The 17,292-nt window shown below is 49.6% G+C and overlaps 7 protein-coding genes across 7 annotated transcripts; 1 reads left to right on the top strand and 6 right to left on the bottom strand.

Moving 5' to 3' along the window:
* Positions 1 to 211: 211 nt before the first annotated feature.
* On the bottom strand, positions 212 to 1,572 carry RhiXN_02941 (phosphatidylinositol transfer protein; the record flags this gene model as incomplete). The annotated part of the gene is made up of 8 exons (XM_043322758.1): positions 212 to 440; positions 515 to 605; positions 655 to 769; positions 819 to 885; positions 932 to 1,092; positions 1,148 to 1,265; positions 1,315 to 1,337; positions 1,390 to 1,572. The coding sequence occupies 8 exons, from the start codon at positions 1,570 to 1,572 to the stop codon at positions 212 to 214; spliced, it is 987 nt and encodes a 328-aa protein (XP_043178254.1).
* Positions 1,573 to 2,123: 551 nt separating this feature from the next.
* RhiXN_02942 (cell division control protein 16) lies at positions 2,124 to 4,807 on the bottom strand (the record flags this gene model as incomplete). Its single annotated transcript, XM_043322759.1, has 13 exons — positions 2,124 to 2,378; positions 2,432 to 2,567; positions 2,619 to 2,738; positions 2,793 to 2,945; positions 3,006 to 3,131; positions 3,181 to 3,384; positions 3,430 to 3,575; positions 3,632 to 3,723; positions 3,773 to 3,976; positions 4,023 to 4,089; positions 4,180 to 4,358; positions 4,408 to 4,421; positions 4,500 to 4,807. The coding sequence occupies 13 exons, from the start codon at positions 4,805 to 4,807 to the stop codon at positions 2,124 to 2,126; spliced, it is 2,004 nt and encodes a 667-aa protein (XP_043178255.1).
* A 152-nt stretch (positions 4,808 to 4,959) lies between these two features.
* RhiXN_02943 (uncharacterized protein) lies at positions 4,960 to 5,962 on the bottom strand (the record flags this gene model as incomplete). The annotated part of the gene is made up of 8 exons (XM_043322760.1): positions 4,960 to 5,063; positions 5,131 to 5,227; positions 5,281 to 5,401; positions 5,454 to 5,562; positions 5,616 to 5,638; positions 5,693 to 5,814; positions 5,866 to 5,893; positions 5,946 to 5,962. The coding sequence occupies 8 exons, from the start codon at positions 5,960 to 5,962 to the stop codon at positions 4,960 to 4,962; spliced, it is 621 nt and encodes a 206-aa protein (XP_043178256.1).
* A 174-nt stretch (positions 5,963 to 6,136) lies between these two features.
* Positions 6,137 to 7,427, top strand: RhiXN_02944 (DNA repair protein RAD50; the record flags this gene model as incomplete). The annotated part of the gene is made up of 5 exons (XM_043322761.1): positions 6,137 to 6,334; positions 6,436 to 6,516; positions 6,569 to 6,676; positions 6,745 to 7,057; positions 7,114 to 7,427. The coding sequence occupies 5 exons, from the start codon at positions 6,137 to 6,139 to the stop codon at positions 7,425 to 7,427; spliced, it is 1,014 nt and encodes a 337-aa protein (XP_043178257.1).
* A 269-nt stretch (positions 7,428 to 7,696) lies between these two features.
* On the bottom strand, positions 7,697 to 10,131 carry RhiXN_02945 (actin cytoskeleton-regulatory complex protein pan1; the record flags this gene model as incomplete). Its single annotated transcript, XM_043322762.1, has 4 exons — positions 7,697 to 8,569; positions 8,614 to 8,860; positions 8,911 to 9,440; positions 9,493 to 10,131. The coding sequence occupies 4 exons, from the start codon at positions 10,129 to 10,131 to the stop codon at positions 7,697 to 7,699; spliced, it is 2,289 nt and encodes a 762-aa protein (XP_043178258.1).
* A 901-nt stretch (positions 10,132 to 11,032) lies between these two features.
* On the bottom strand, positions 11,033 to 13,216 carry RhiXN_02946 (aspartyl protease; the record flags this gene model as incomplete). The annotated part of the gene is made up of 10 exons (XM_043322763.1): positions 11,033 to 11,570; positions 11,626 to 11,787; positions 11,845 to 11,945; positions 11,996 to 12,029; positions 12,081 to 12,157; positions 12,210 to 12,340; positions 12,403 to 12,592; positions 12,652 to 12,671; positions 12,726 to 13,003; positions 13,056 to 13,216. The coding sequence occupies 10 exons, from the start codon at positions 13,214 to 13,216 to the stop codon at positions 11,033 to 11,035; spliced, it is 1,692 nt and encodes a 563-aa protein (XP_043178259.1).
* A 542-nt stretch (positions 13,217 to 13,758) lies between these two features.
* On the bottom strand, positions 13,759 to 17,021 carry RhiXN_02947 (GTPase-activating protein; the record flags this gene model as incomplete). The annotated part of the gene is made up of 12 exons (XM_043322764.1): positions 13,759 to 13,854; positions 13,904 to 14,030; positions 14,091 to 14,809; positions 14,858 to 14,962; positions 15,017 to 15,172; positions 15,224 to 15,376; positions 15,432 to 15,671; positions 15,720 to 15,914; positions 15,966 to 16,136; positions 16,189 to 16,263; positions 16,316 to 16,542; positions 16,607 to 17,021. 12 exons carry the CDS (start codon positions 17,019 to 17,021, stop codon positions 13,759 to 13,761), a joined length of 2,679 nt encoding a protein of 892 aa, XP_043178260.1.
* Between the last annotated feature and the right edge of the window lie 271 nt (positions 17,022 to 17,292).

Raw genomic sequence — 17,292 nt, forward strand, 5'->3', positions numbered from 1 at the left:
GCGCTAAGCTGAAAACGCATTATGATCTGATCTACATTTGAGGAACTAGCCAAGACAAGAAGAAAGCGGAGGATAGGGACAGACGGATATTAGTTACAGTGCCCAAATAGAATGCTGGTCTGGTCCAGGCAAGCGAGGCGAAGAACTAATAAACACGAGGCGGACACATGTACGGCAAAATGCACGGAACGTCCTGGGAAGGGCACAAGTATCAAACCAATACTGTGTCGCTCTTGCTTTCAGGGATGTCCTTCCGCGATACGGTGCTCTTCGAATCGGGAATGAGGTTGGTACCGTTAGTCATGGCAGGTTGTAGTTCGGGCTGAGGGGCACCGCCTTTGATATCCCACTCGCTCAAACCAACTGTTCCACCCAGTTTCCTCCAGCGCTCTTTACGCTCAGTGTGGAGGTTGTTGCACAAGTCTACAAGAGGCTTCCAACTTTTCTCGTGTTCATAAATAAAATCCTACAGACCATGTAAACTCGAGCTCGCGTTTATCGAACAATGACATACCATTTCGCCCCCCCATTCTTTCGTTGCTTGAGATTTATCAACAGCCCTTCCTTAATAATCTCGGGGTTGAATTTGACTTTAGCCCGAGTAACTACACAAATTTTCAGTACCTGATGATTCGCCATAATACATCTACTCACTTGGATCTACAAAAGGCATAATAGCCTTGAAAAATAAATTGATTATTGTGGGAACGTTGATGACCAGTGCGAGGCCTAAACGCTCAGGATAGTGGTTTTGCAAGATATTTAACATCTAACGAGGCGGTTAAAGTTTGGGATGGTAAGAGCTACCATATGCTCACGTTTTTCGAGGTCGAAAGCGAAGGGTTCTTGCCTCGGTCGGCAAAGTTGATCAAAATATCGAGGTTTCTACAATGGATTGAGTATCGAATCATAATGTGAATTGAGTACTCACTCGACCCCAGGTCCCATAAGGTCAACCGCACGTTCTAGCATCCAAACCGCAAATTGTAGTTGGCGCGGTGATTCTTCTGTATTTTGCTTTGAAGGCATCATGTATAACGCGGGGCGCCGCTCGAGATCATATCCTGCCAATATTTCCTTGCCTGTCACGGCCTTGTCATATGATAATACTGAGTTGTCGCCGATACAGGGAATACTATAAACATACCTCAGGCTCTACATGATTAGGAGTTATCAATTCGTAGAGTCCGTATTCTCGCCTCCATTTGAGCGTGTCGTCCAGTCGCGTGATTGTCGTTGCCAGCACCCATTTTGACGCACGGAGACTAAAGGGCACAATCAACAAGAGGCCAGCACACTAGTGAATCCACAGACTATCGCAACAAACATTCTCGAGTCTGAAATTCAGAGTAAGCGGCTAGGCCGTGTATCCATAATAAACTAGCGCACCAGCCATTGTTTCTCCTCCTCCGTCAAAGTTGCCTTTTGCGCATCGACACCAGGAATCACATAAGCAGGGCTGCTATAGTGCTTCAGGACAATTCCGTATACATTGCTCTGTTCTTCATTCAAGGTTGGGGCCGGATTTATTTCAGGAGGAGAAGGAGGGAGGGAAGTCACATGTACGGGCATTATTGTAGAAAGAGGAAGAATGTGGACCAGATCGTACGCGTCTGATTGAGTTCTTATCAGGTAAGCCCTCGGAAGCGCCAGTGTTTTTGAATACCATCCCAACAAATAATCTCGGAGCGTGGCAGACACGCACCCCTGTGTATGCCCTTCAGGTCACAAGGCTTGAGCTGTTAGAATAGGTCTTTTATATTGCGGTGTATGCTGAGGCACACCGGGCGGTCCAGTATACACGCAAAATGATGGGGATACTGATCCCAAGGTAGACGCGTCGGCACAAAGGCCTGACTTAGAAGTAGTGGGAATTCGAGTTACGATCGAAGTACTGACATGAGAGCACGTTGTAATTTCAGGGCTTAATGCATGAAAAATCACGCCGAGTACTTAAGTGCTGAAACTCAAATTTCCAGCTAAACTAGCTTTTACGTTCTCTCTGCAAAGGGGCAGCGAGAAATAAATCTGCATGGGCTGCCACTAAACGCAGGGCAAGAAAATACCCGACAGTCGTTGGTTTTCCTTCTGCCTGCTAGATTTTATTCACAGTAATAAGTATACTATGAAACCAAGTCCATCGCCGAACTGTCCGCTTCAGAAATTCCACTCAGGTTGGCTGCGTTCGAGTCCTCCTGAGTCTGAGAACGCTGTGCTCGATGGGCCTCTTGAGCACGATTCCGTTGCTCCATTGCGGCTTCCCATTCACCGTCTTTTCCTAACCCGGGGATCATGTAAATGGGTACATCCGAGTTGGCGTGAAGGGCACTATCGAGTAACCCGACAACATGAGCCGCCAATGGTTCTATTGCCAAGGCCTATGAAACATGGACAGCTCAGAGGAATGAATATGCACCAGTTTAGAACATACCTCGTGATAACGTGCTATGGCATCCTCAAGCTCAAATAATAGATGGTGGGTCAACCCAAGACTTGCAATTGCTATCGTATGCCTCGGCTCAATCTCAAGCACGCGCATATACCCTTCTTTCGCTTCCTGCAACTGGCTGGGGAACAATTTAGCCAAATGCAAACATGCGACGATTGATACGATGTACCCTATCTTTCGGAACGCGTGCGCTTGATTTACATATAATGTTGCCCACATGGTCTGGGATCCTCGAACCTCTCTCGCCCGGGATACTGCGTTTGAAAAGTGCTTGAGAGCATCGTCATATCTATATTAATTGTTCATGATTAAAACACCTAGGGCAATTACGCATGTGACTCACTTGCGGTTTTCGTATGCCACTACCCCGAGCTCATTGAAGAGAATAGGATCGGAATCGCACAGCGCTACAGAGGCTGCCAAGTGAGACTCGGCAAGCTGCATATTTGATAATTGAATGTGTTCCATTCCGATGAACAGCTGAGGAAGGTGAGACCTACGACCAAAAAATACGTAAGATCGCGATTGAGATTGTGAGTAATTCAACCAATCGTACCCAGGAAATAATCGAGCGCTGGTTGAATATGCGACAATTGCTTGATCATGTTCACCTTCATATGCAAATGCATGGGCAAATGCAATCCAGGCAGGCCCAAACCGAGGGTCCATTAATGACGTTTTGCTGCAAAGAACGTGAGCTACGCGCGTCACTCTAGGGCCCAATAACTCACGAGAAGTATTTTTTTGCCTCCCCATACCGTTTTACAGCCAAATACCATAATCCAACGGCGTACCAGCTACTTGGGGCATCTGATTCATGAGCAACGAGTTCATGGGCGAGTAGAAATAGACGACTATGAAGATGAGGCAAGGCAGTCATACATGCAAGGTGAAGGGGGAGGGTCGAAGGGTGCACTGCCTCTAGGTCAAGGATCCTAAAACAAATTAGGTCCGAAACCGGTATCATTGGAGAGGCTTACCGGGACGTGATGGCAAAGCAGTCTGCCCACCGGTACTCGGCGTACAGAGAGTCAGCGTGTCCAAACATAACATCGGGATTATCCGCCAGGTCGTACTCCTCCATTAGCTTTTTACGAGCAGCCTCTATTTCCGCGTGATGTTTAAACTAAACACACTAATTGTTAACTTCTTAAAACCGACCTAATGGCTACCTATGCTCACCTTTTTCAGTCGCGTGGTATACATTAGTTTCACAAACTCAGCTTGCTCCTGTGCTTGTTCCCGGTACGCCAATCCCTCGATGAGTGCCCACTCTAGTTTTCCGTTTTCAGACACAGCAAATCGCTCAATGTGAAAACGAACCTTCGTCGATACCCATCATTTCTCCGCCAACTAGTAATTCAAATGCCTCATAGCACTTGACATCTAATGCGAGTGCCTCGAGAAGACATTCCTTGGCTCGATCGGCACGATTGAGGCGGAGCATAAGGAGGCCGCGCAGGTAGCACATTGATGCTTCCACCTTGATCCCACCATCCGAGTTGGGTATCTTCGACCCGGAATTAGCTATAAATTCTGTTAGTCGCATCCGAGTCAGAATAAATATACGTACAAGACCCAGCAAACGGGTTCGAATCGCCCAACATTTCCATAGCTTCGGTCCAGTTCCCAGACTTTACCTAGAAAGGCCTCAACTTCGTCTCTCGGTATGCACTAATACAAGTACCCACTTGACACTGTGCCGCCAAGTATCGACAAGCGACACTCACATCCACTAGCCTTGAAATACCCTCCCCTTGAATCATGTCAAGGGGTTGTTCCCCCGTGCCCTTGGAACGAGTGGCGGCTGCAGAGAAATTGAATGGTCGAGTGAGGAGACGTTCGGCTCGAGAATACTGGTTTGTCAAAAAGTGCGTCTGTGCGAGCCAAAATGCATCATTAGGATCACCTGGCAGTAGCTCTGGTTAGTTTCCCGGAATACAGAATGAACAACCAACCTGTCCAGTTAAACCTTGTCCCCCCAAAATATTGCAGTGTCATACAAATGTTGCATCATGGCATCGTGCCTCCACATTCGTAGTTTGTCTACAATAGTCCAGTCGTCGAATCTTCCTCGTCGTCACCAAAAGTGGTATCTTCATCTCCGTCATTTGCCAAGGGGTGTCTACCAAGACTAGTAAAGTCACGTCGGATACGAGAGGTTCTGGGAGATGCGCTTAAAGTTGATGCATTTGCGTCCAAGTGGTGACGCGTAGGCGGGGTTGGGGATGCAGCGTATAGGGAGTGTACCAGACCATGTGGCCCCATAGATATCGAAGTCGACAACGATCCTCTGGCCCCGCCGCCAGATGGGAGCGGGCGTATAGTGTACACATTTCGTGTTGGAGGTGTCGACATGGTTCACTTCTCTCCGATCACTCTTTATGTTTACATCTATTTGATCATATTTATATTTTGCTACCCTGAGCATCATTCACATGCCATAATTATTTATTGTGCCACAGAAACAGACAAGTAGTTGTATTATATTATTGCCCAAGTCGAATCGTTTAATCAGACTTCTTGTTCGAGACCTGACCGGTAGCCTTGTTCAACTCGGTTGCAAGGCGATCATACTCGACGGCCTGTTGTTTGGCTTGTTTCTTCAAAGTTTCTGGGAGAATAACGCATATGAGTACAAGCTACTCATGTATACTAAACCTGATGAACCTTCTGCTTACCAAAGTCACGGGACTGAGCCTCGCTCGCCGCAAGTTTCTTCTTTAGCTCAGCAATCTCTGCTGCCTGATCCTTGGTAGGAGGGCTTCCTTCGGTTTTCTGAAGAAAGCTTTCAGTCACCAGCGACTCAAAGTACCAGTATGGTATCATACCTTCTTGAGCTCGGCGTATTGCTCTTGGGAGTGAATAAGATCAAGAAGGATGTAATACGTGCGAGTGAGAATGAGGGAGAGGAATAATGTGAAGCCGGTAAGGTACATGTTACGTTGGGTGCTGAAATCATATGCTTCAGTCGGAACATCAAGATCACACGACAGCTACTCACTAGAACTTCTTAGCCGCATAATTTGTTTCTGTTCGAACGTCTGTCGCTCCCGCAGCTTGTTTCGCTTGTTGTCCCTCTGCGGACACACGCAACATACGTTGCACGGCGTCTGCATTCAGGTATCAGCACCAAACCTCAGATCGTAGACTCGTTTAGACTAACCAACAAATAACACCGCTATAAATCTACGGATGAACAGCTGTTAGTGGTATTCGATCTACAAGGGCAACAAAACTTACATGAATGATATCTTGAGTGCGTATGCAATCTTTGCCACAATAACACTGGTACTCAGAAACCTGAACAGTTTCTGCCTCGCAGTAAAGGGCAATGGCATAACAAGCAAACAAAACGTCGTCATCTACAGAGCCCTATAAGCACCCCTTTCGTCACCGTTGATCAGCTAACCTACCTCGGCGGCAAGAAGTAAGAATGTAAGACTGTATGCAGTCCAATTAGTACTAACGATCAATCGTAGCGGATGTGACATACGTGTAGTAGATCGTCATTTTGAATACGATGTGCTTGGGGTTGGGCAGTGGTGGTTGATAGTGATAGATGCTACCGAGTACGTGTCCGCAATACGTCTGACGTCACGTCCAGCCAGGGACCGGCCCAGCCGCTGGGCGCTTATTACCGCTTACACCACCACAGAATATCTATACAGTACTAACGCAGTAGCCATGCGGATCCGAACCATCCAGAGAAACGTACCTCGGCTCGTTTCCAAACCGCACATCCTCCCTGCACTCGAGTCAGCTGGAATCAAGACAACACACGATGTGTTATTTACGCCTCTTGGAGAGCTCTTGAATCGCCTATCGGGTGCGGAGGACATTCTGACGACGGATATTATCGAGTTGCAAGATGAAATCGCGGCGGTGTGTGCGGTTCCCGGTATCCGGGGAGACGAACTCCTCGAGAATGAGTGTTGGCTGCTGAAGCTATGAAACCATACTCGTTTTCCGCGCTCGGGGTCAAGTCGGTTGACGACCTTTTGGGCGAAACGCTTTACGGTCCATATGTGGTTGAAATATCTGGCCAGACGGGGAGCGGGAAATCGGTACGTTTCCAGACCAATGTATATAGTAGTCCAGCTTGAACGAGCTTCAAAGGCAATAGCCATGCAAGTCGCTCTACGTAGATTAGCCTACGATCCAGACGCAGCACACTTTGGGTTGACTGTTCAAGCGACTTTTCAGTCGAGCGAGCAAAGCGCATCTGTCAGAATCTAGAACTAGATGTACGCGCTTTACTTATTCACTCGACGCGTGTTTAATACGTAATATAGGAGACCACAACCACGTCCGTCTTGTCCCGAGTGCAGATCATCCTCTCATTCGAAATCGACGAATTTCAGAACACGCTGGACAGTATCGAGGCCTCGCTAACTGTAAACGACCCCACACTTTTGCATATTGATTATTCATTCGCGGTGATCATAGGAAAACTCTCAAGCTTCCCTGCGGTACATAGTCGTCGACCCGATTACGCCTCTCCTCTCTGGGCAGATCACAGGTTCGTCAAGCCAAGGACACGCAACAATGGTCAATATCATGAGACAACTCGCAAGGATCGCTCAAGATCACAATTTGACGGTGATGGTACGCGTGTTTTCCCCCTATCGACAGAATGGGATGGATTACCCTTTGATGGTCAGGTGCTGAACAAAACAGCCAATTCGCCCACACGAAATCCGCTCTCTTCGTTTCCAAGACAACAGCCAAACCCGCGCTCGGACCGACGTTTACATTCTTGTCTCATGCAACTATTTGGTTAAGTACTGCCGATACAACGCTTGAAAGGCGAGGCAGACAAGGGGAAACGCATATAGTCGAGGTATTCAGGTCTCGCGTGGGCGTTCGTACCTTTCTGCTTTACTTTCGCAACGGGTCTAATGTGCGTGATAGCCAGCGCACCGCTGGTGTATGTTCTCTATACAGGACGGGGTGGTTTTTATCCAACCCCCATTGACAATGCGCCACATGATAATTCAACCATGTATTTGTTCATGACCGTCAAGGTGTCTCAATTTAAAACTACACAATAAAGGGGATGGTGGGACAAAGAGATGGTGATGCTGATGAGGGGATGGGGACAAACCTAGGGCACTAGGGTGGGGAAAGACACAGTGGATAGATGGGGATAAGAATTGAAACCGAAACCAAAAAGAAGTCATACACACAAACCGTCCATGAGAAATATCGCACTTGGACAAGCTGCTTGGCCTACGCAATACACCCCTATCCACTAAAAGATAAAATATTCCTGGACCTCTTGCAACACGTTCCGGGCCCATATCCGAACGGATATTCATACTCGGCGTCGGGTCCCCACGTCCATTCGACCTCGACCTCGGCAATAGGCCGCTTTCCTCTTGGATTGGACTTGGCGGCCTTTTCCGCCTCTTCACGAGTAGGGAACTTGGACTTGATCTTCTTTTTCTCATTGCATTTGCCGCATCCCTTTGGTTTGTCCTCCTTGAGCTTATCCTTCTTTGCAGACCGCTCGCAACGAGGAGGCTTGCCGGTGTCCTTGGAGGTGTGCCACTTTTCACGCCCGGGTCGGGGTACTTCTTTTTCCTTTCCTTTTCCCTTGGTGGAAAAGGTTTCTTTCGCTTTTCCCTTGCCTTTGACGTCTTCCTTCTCCTCGCCCCATAGACTCTCCACTCCGCGCTTGAGGTTGGCCAATTGACGCTGGGCAGTACGACGGGCAACGGCATGGCGTCCGCGCAGCTCGCTCGATGCATGCTTGACATGCTCGGCGGTATCGATTCCGCTAGCGGCCTTGATAGCTTCGTTGGCACGGCCAACGGCTTCGGCAATGGCAGCGTCAGACTTGCGGACTGCGTCCATGGTCGCGCGGAAGTTCAGGCCCAAAACACGCTCAATGGTAAACCCGAATTCTTCGACGACTTCGTGAAGGACATGGGCCTTGGCAGTCGGAGCCGACGAAGGAGATGACGTAGCCGTAGCCGTGGAAGTAGAAGCAGTCGTGGTCGACAGGCTCGTACCCGCGACAGGGATAGTGGACAAGGATGTGGTCTCGGCCTTGTTGATCGACACGGGTACAGTCGAACAGGATTCATTGACCGGTGCACGAACGGACAAGCTGGTCTGTTGGGATTTGACGGTGAGGGCTGTGTACTCGAGGATCGCACGGAAAGCGAGGTGTGTTGAGACTTGACCGCCAATGACGAGGTGGCGGTAGAGGATTTGACCGCAAGGGATGTGTGAGGCGACTTGAGAGCCAACGAGGTCTCGGCAGCAGAAGTGGGGTCGAGGGCATGGATGGTGGAGGATGGAGCGAGTGAGCTAGTGGGAGCGAGGTTGATGGCTTTGATGGGATTGGAGGATTGGATCAAGTGGCCTGTTCCCAGGACAAGGGAGAGAACCACGGCGAGTGCACTGTAGAAAAAGAATGAGTCAAAATCGGAAGATCGAATGGTGTTACATACCACGCAGCCGTCAGACCCGGGCCCATGCTAGCATTGAGTTTCCTTAGAAGCTCAGCACGCTCAGGGCCAATAAAACGGTCAAGTGGCTGGCGCTTGGGAGCCACCGGTTTGAGTGGTTTTTCTCCAGGTCGGACAAGGACTGTGTCGTCAAGAAGATGGTCACTAGGTGTTTCCGAGTAGAATGAGACAAGCGACTGATTGTCCAGGTCAAGGTCTTGAGTGGGAATGTCCGAGTCGAAAGGCTTGTCTTCGCGCTCGAGTTCGGCAGCGACATCGACGGCGGTTTGGGTTGTGGCGACTGAATCACGTTCAAAAGTGAATAAATTAGATAATTGGCGTGTGAGTTCGGTCATGTCGACAGAAGTTTCGTCTGTGCGGTCATCTCGTTCGTCAAAGAGCACGACCGGGCGGGACTCGCTGAGCACAACGGGGATGAGGATGGAGTGTTTGTGAATCGAGGGGACTGTGGATTCGTGGGCATCGCTAGTAAATACGACAAGAATAGAAGGCGTCCCATCGATCGAGTGAGTCTGTATGAATAGTCAGCAAGCGCGGAAAGAGCACATCGACAAGAAAACTGACCAATGGTGCCACCGTATGGTCTCGGACAAGCACCACAATTTCCTTTTCCGGTGCAAGACGGTTCTCGACACGGCTGGGAAGACCGGAAAGACTTGCAAAGTTGAAGTACTCGACACGGACGAGGGATGCACGTGCGGCACTGGCAATGGCGAGCAAGACGTCATGGACGACGGCAGAGCGCTGGGCGATAGATGGATAAGCGCCGGCGACAGAGACGAGTGCAGTGGGGTTGGCGGCGAGAACGGCATCGGAGAAGGAGAGGTCGATGTTGAGGGTCGAGTCGGAGCGCTCGAGGGGATCGGGCAGGATGAGCTCGAGTTCGCGTCTTGTGTCGGATGGAAGTGGTCGCACCGAACGCTCGCTTTCGCCGTCGCTCTCAAATGGGTTCAGGGGTGCATGGAGCGATGCATAGGCAGACGCAGACGACGATGACAAAGCATCTGCCGTCGTCCATGCCTCTTCGCTCCCGTCGTTCATCCGCCCCAGCACACCCACAGGCCGACCATCGCGTCCATCGTCAGATGCATCGTCCGCATGCGCAGAGCTCAGGTCAGTCCAGTCCCCAGACCCAAGGCTCGACCCACTGTCCGACACATCGTCCAGTTCAGACAGCGACCGTGGAGGGCTCATCATATCCATTATCACTTTATCCAAGTCGTGGTCAACGAGAAGAGTGCTTCCCCAGCCTGGGGCGTTTTTCGGATATATCCCTCTCTCTCCCGAGGACCCCGGTCACCCACGTAATCCCCTTTTGCTTGCGAATCGTTTATGACTCCACCCACCTACTGTCTTTCAGGACACGCACGCTCCACGTATCTGTTTCGTTGCCATTGCGCACAATATACAACGTGTAGCCTACGCCATCGGACAAGTCCTCGTTCGAGTCATCCAGGGCCGAGCGGTGAGCGGGGTCCTTGGGCATACACCCCACCTGATCCACATACATCACTTTACATGCACTTTATATTATGTCTCTAAACACTAATGCCGTGGTCACCCACCGAACCCAACCCCTTATCTCTACTTCCGGCTCTCTCCACACCATACGCACACACCCACCCCACCTTGGGAGCACAGCAATCCAAATAAGTCACTGCGTACATCACTCTGTGAGAAATCGCGCTGATCAACCCAATCTTAGCCCCTATGTCCAATACCCCAAGTGCACACGCACAACGGAACTGTCGGCCCGTATGTTCTATGGTTCTTGCGGATACTCGACCGTACCCCCCGCTGTACCTTTCCGGCGCTGGGCGAAACCCGGAGCATGTCCATTAAGCAAATGCAATAATTACCGAGGTGGCTATGGCCGGCCTTGGGGTGGCGCACCCGACCCGTCCCCTAGTCCAATGGCCGAAATCCTAGGCGCATCTATCAACCGGTCGCAGGAATATAAAATACACCTATTGTCTCACGGGTCCGCAGCAACGCAGTGCAAAGCGCATGCTCATGTGACATCATTCCAGACCCCAATTCAATCCCCAACGATGCAATCCAGGGCCCATGACAAGAAAAAAAAAGCAAAAAATTAAATTGTCAGTTAAAATAGCAACACGATATACAAGCCAAAAAGCAACAGTCCGAATCCCGATCCAAAAGTCCGTATCCGGATCGCCGAGTTCTTCTCCGGCCCGCCCAGGACAACACTTTGCATGGGTAAAGGCCGTGTAGTGGCCGACCCGTTCGAGTCTGTGACGATCACGACTGGCGCGTGGGCGCTTGGGAGGGGTGTGGTTCGCGTGAGGAGCGCCGAGTAGGTGCTTGCGCCCAAACCCGATGACGCAAGTTCGCCAAGCGTGGGCACCGAGTACCCAAAAGTTGAACTTGGTGCTGTCGATGTTTCGCTAGGGCGGGGTGTTGTGTTTGAGCTGGACAGAGTAGGGGAAGGGGTAGGAGAGAACAGGTAAGGAGGTGTGGTATAGGTTGGGGTTGGTAATACATAATTGGGCAGCGTAGTCGCAAAAGTAGCGCTTTCGACCGATAAACTTTGCGAGATGCTCTCTTCGGTATCAACAACTACATCAGGCGAGACCGAGTACAGCCCAATCTTGGGTGGCTCTTTAGTGTCGATCCCATAGCTGTCAACCCTCGAGTCAGCCCTCGACCAACACTCTGTAAGGGAAAATCACTTACCTAAAAATAGAATAAACCGTCCGCAAGAACGGCGTGCCAAATTGCCAGTCGATCCCATCTTCACTAGGTGCAGTGGCAAGCGGCCAAGCAAGGCACATATTAGGTGGATCAAGCACGCGAGCAAAAATATAGTCGTGCGGCTGGAGCGTGTAATTGCGAGACCTGCCTCGAATGGTTAGTCCCTATACTTGTGCATTCCAACAACCTCGATAAACGCACCCAAATGTGAATCGCATGCCCACAGTAGTGTCACATGGAATCGCATATTGGCCGTCTCCAACAAGCCGACTTGCCGGGATATGGCTGAATAGCTCGGCAACCTAATGGGGATCATGAGTCGGTATAAACGGTAACACCGAGATGCACTCACATCTGCAGCCGGCCCGTAAATTGCGTTTGCACCCCTAAGGAATCAAGATTACAACTCGTTCGGGTCTACCAGCCACCAGACTCACAAGTCAAACAGCGCCAGGGGCTGAGATCCTGTTATGTTGGGATATGTCGAGTTGAGCGATAGGCTTGCGTTGTTTATCTGTGGTAGTCTGGTTGGGCGTGATACAAAACGAAACGGAAGAAATACCAACCGCCACGCCCGCCAAATGTATCGCCCACTGCAAATAAATCGATGAATTATCGTTGGGCAGAGTTGGAAATGGAGCTACGTCGTGCCACGAAATAAGAGACTGGTTCTTGACCACGTCAGAATCGATCGCGCCTTGGGTCCCAAAAGTGTCAAGAGGTGTGGGAATGGGTTCGACGAGAAAATCCAAAGCGTACCAAGACTCAATGTGCCCGTGTCATTTTTCCTTAGGCTTAGTCCGAACATTGGGTAGGAAAGTAAGCCTTGTTGAGCTAGGCGCGCGACCGGCGGGACAGCTATACTTGGGCGTTCAGTTATGTCATCCTGAACCGAGAGTGGAGTTACATCGACTTGCCTCCCCAAACTGATTTTCCTATCTGTGATAATCTTGGAAAACCTAGTCCGAGGACGCCGCTCGCCTCATGATCACCCAAGGACAGTGTTACGTTGGTATCATTGACAAGGCCTATTGAACTAACCCCATCAGAAAGAATCTTTCAAGTTGGTTGCCAAGACGTACCAAACAACTGTGACGTGAGATTAAACCCTCCTACACCCATAGCTTCGCTGGCAACGATCCCAGTTGCCCTCGTACCATCCGCGAACCTGATCCTAAAGGCGGTCTCGTTGTTATTGACGGGCGCGAACGTTGGGCTAGAAAGATGATCTGGATACGCTGGAAGTCCTCTGCATTCGGATGTGTGGCAGGACGAAGAGACAACCCATGTATCTGCTGAGCCCGTGTCGAGCGAAAGAAGAAAGCTGTATTCGCCTATTGTAGCCAAGGCATTGTATGACCTAACCCAACAGTTTATTTTAAGTCCTAGTACACAAAAGTATGGCCACTCACTGTGCAGCATATTTGAGATACTCTACGGTCGCATTTCCCCTCTTCAATAACCGCTCTTCACTACGAGACCGGACTACTAGTTCCAACTTGGAGCTCTTCGCTTCCGCAGCCCATAGCCAACTCCAAACCAAGCCGAAAAGCAAAGTTGAAGCAAAAGTCATTTTTGTGTGCAAGTTCAGTGCAGTCTCGACATGTAGATGTAAGGCGTCGGATCCCTTGTGTCAGCTGACTGCCCCCTTTCAAAGGGGTGAAATCACAAATCTCGAGGCGGTGTGTATGGTATCACAGAGACAGTGGAACGGATGAACTCTATGTTGCAAGTGTTCTGCGCGCTTAACCCGGCACACTTCGGGCTCGGCGAATTTCACTTAGTCGACTGCGGAGACACAAGCCGAGTACAGTAATTGAAAGTGCTCAAGCTCCATTACAAACAACATGGTTCCCAAGGATTATATTTCGACAACAGTACAAAAACAGGCAGTAGACAAAACCGTGGGCAAACCAAAGTTACCCACAAAACAGACACAGGTATCACGCCGGGACAAAGACCGAAATAGACCGAGACGTCCGCAGAACATAGTCAGACGAATAAATCTTACAAAAAATGGAGAGAACAGGAATGAGAGGCGGGCAGAAGGACAAAATTCCAAAAATCGGGGTAACGAATTAAGAGAAGCGGGTCGAGGGGGGGGGGGCATGAAACTCAACGCCTGGCAAACATTTTGTTGAGCAGGGCAAGAACCCTAGGGACATGAAGTTGAACATATTCGAGATCCAGGAGATGCTTGTTGTCTTTTTGCTACAGAAGACGAATAAGCATCCAGTCAAACAGGCTACAAAATATTTACCTTTTCCAGCAAATCATCAATCTTTAAATCCATCTCAAGGATGGCCTTGTCCCGGCCTTTGTAATGCAGTGCAATAATGAAAGTACCAGGCGTGGGCGAGGAGATATTAAAATAGATATTGGGTCGGCTGAATGTAATCAGCTAGCTCAGCCTCGAATTGAAACGGTAGTCAAGCGTGTGAACTCACCGGTTCTCGGGGACATTGCTTTCCATGATGATGCTCTCCCTCTCGAGCTGCGCATGCGTGAAACGATAAGGTCCCAAGACGGTTGCCTTGGTCGGCCTGCGCTCTTTGCCGCCAAACGTAACCACGCCAACGCCAGTCGTACCACGATCCTTCTGACTAGTCAACCGCACGTTCTGCAAGTACGCTTTATACTGTTCTAATTGAGAGCGCAAGTAGTTATTATGGTCGCAGATCGTCTTGTAAACCGCATCCAACGAACGGGTTTCCATAAGTACCTTCTCGCGCATATTGCCAAGATGAACAAGTTCGGCAGCAACTTCTTCACGCATAAGCTTGTAGTCATCGTTCTTGTCCACGATCCGCAGCTCTTCGAGCTCGCGAAGCATTTCCTTGACCTTGATTCCCTTGCGCACCAGAGTGGCGTCCTTGGTCGTAGCAGCACGTTCGGCGACGGCCGGCAGGTTGATCGATCGCTTGTCTTGCGCCTGAGGCATTGATCGAAGAAGATGGACAAAGATCGACTTGGCCTCCATGTACAGGATGTCGTTTTGTGTCACGTTGTTCTCAGACATCAGAGCCTGAGCAACATCTTGGATCGGAGTCTCCCAGCGGCTGAACAATGGCAGCTCAACTGTGCGATTTTCCTTCCGAGGAACTTGGGTGGGTGCCGTACCAAGCTCCTCAGCAAGGATCCGGAGGTGGTGTTTGTCGCTTGGAGCCTATAATCCACTAAGTATATAATCGTCCGATCGAGATCGGACACCTACCAAGGTTTCGATGTGTTGTTGTAATAGAGAGTGTGTATTATACATCTCATTCAGGGTGATATTGATCTGCAAATCCTTCTTTGAAAGGGCCATGTATTGGTCCAGCTGCCCAAATATACATTATGAGTCCGATCATCTCAGGAACCGAGGAAAACGTACCTCGAGGGATTCATAGAAATCTCCAACTTCACACAGGTTGTTCAGAAATACATTGATTCGAGCCTTGTTATTCTCCACAAACGGATTCAATGTGCTCATGTACGCTTCCTTGGCGTACGAAGGCTTATTAGCGAGGTTTTGTAACATCTTGGCGATCTACAATAGCCCTGTCAGCCTCGACCTGCGTTTGTTGACATTTTCTCTTACCAGAGTGAGAGTTCTTCGCGGATGCTTTGCAGGGACACCTTCGACAAGCATATATGCCTGGGGCGTAACAATGGCAGGGTTAATGAATCGCAGGAAGAAAAATGCCCCAATCAAAGAACAGATGGCATAGTCGGTCGAATCGGGATACTTGCGCTGTGAAACATGTCAGTTGCTGGCTAAACTGAAGCCGGGGGGAGGGGGGACAAACCTTTGTCAAACTTTTGATTTGCTTGCAAATCCACCTGATCCCGTAAGGAACCATCTCCAGGCTATCGATAATGGTCATGAGGAAGCTGTTCGCGATCTCCATAAGCATGGTCAATCGGGGTGCGATGATCGCCTGTACATCAGGATTAGCTGCTGCTGCATCTGGTGAAACGCCTCTTGGAAGATGCTCGGGAAGAGTCCCGGTGTCCTCCTCGATTTGGTTGATCATTTGCTCGTAGACCTGTAGCTGGAGTGAGTTGCGAAGGCAAGGAAAACCATGGTTACATACCTTGAGTGGGTTGATCTCCAAGTTTAGATCCTTGTGCTCAATCAAGCTGTTGATACGCTCAGCTAGTACTCCTTTGAGATAACTTTGGCCAGGACCCCTTCGAGTATACGTGGTCATCATTCGTGATACAGGGGTATTAGCTCGGAGAAGGGAGCCAAATTCAGTGGCGGTTTCGAATTGGGCTGATAGGACAGACTGTGGGGTACAGAGTCAGATAGTCTTGTCAAGTATACTCCAGTCACTCACTTGGAACATGGTCAAGAGCAAATGTTCTTCGCGGCTCTCGTATTGGTTCCCATATAATGTAAACATGACGGTTTGAAGGAGTGTGTCGATTTCTGACAAGCTGACAAGCCGACACAACGAAGCGATGTGTCGAGGCTCGGATTGCAGCAAGAAAAACAAATTGGAGTATTGCTTCGGAGAATCATCAGCACATGAGATCACGAATCTTGAGTCGCAGCCTTACTGTCAGTTTACGGTCGTCGGGAAAAGCGCCCTCTGTCGGGTCATGTTCTTCTAAATGTTGCTCCACCTCGTGTTGCTGAAATAGGTGGGTCAAGAAAAAATCAAACAAAGGATTCAGGGGTACCCACCTCGTCAAGGGCCATGCGGTTCTGGATTAGCAAGGCGATGCGGGAGTCGAGATACCTGACATCCCGCTCCAACACGAAATTCTTCTTAGACTGGGAAGAAATCCGGGCCTTGAGGTCTCGCAGACGTTTTTGGGCTGTATCAAGTCGGGACAATTGGTCGTAAGCATCAAACAAACGAAAAGGAGTGCGTAGGGGGGCATGGTAATGAGCAAAGTGGCAATCAACAACTTGCCACATTACATCGTGCCAATCGTCAATGGCAGAGAAAAGGGGGAGCATGGGGTATAGTACAGAACAAGAAAATGGACAAGGACTTGCCTCGTGCCAAGTCGTCCTCGATTTCAACGTCCTGTTCGGCAGCCATGCTGAACAGAGCAGTAACCGAGTAACGCCCGCCTTGGGTCGTACGATTGGTTAGTCGGCGCGTAGACATGCTGGGCGAAGAAGGCTCCGAGACGTATGAGGACATTGGCTCTAGCTCAGAGGAATGGTAAGCTTCAGCTCGAATTTCTGTTAAGAGCCAGGGAATCAACGGTGCTCGGTGAATAGTTGCAATTGAGAGCGTAGTATCAAGCCACCGAATGCGAGCCCAAACTCGAGTATATGTGGTCCGGATATTTCGGATGCTGTTGTACAAGAGCGGCTCGTCGTCGTGCAGTGCAACGTTGGAAACCAAGGCACGTGATCTTCTCGGAAAATATATCATAGCGGGAATATATCACTATGTCAGTGCGATACTTCTCAAGGATACCCCCGCGCCATCTGTCGCAACTATTGTATTCCGCAGCCCATGCAATTGTTATAATTATTGCTCTTTTGGCTTGCCGTTGTGGGTACTATACACCCATTTTCAGTCTACCTCAGCCCCTCGTCCGCATAGTATCAATAATGTACAGATCAAAACGGTTCAATATCTTGTACGACGTCAATCAGCCCAATTTGCCTCAGTATCACAACACCACCAAGGTCAAAGTTTC

Source organism: Rhizoctonia solani, chromosome 3 (genome assembly GCF_016906535.1).
Source record: "Rhizoctonia solani chromosome 3, complete sequence".
In the NCBI taxonomy this organism is placed as follows: Eukaryota; Fungi; Basidiomycota; class Agaricomycetes; order Cantharellales; family Ceratobasidiaceae; genus Rhizoctonia; species Rhizoctonia solani.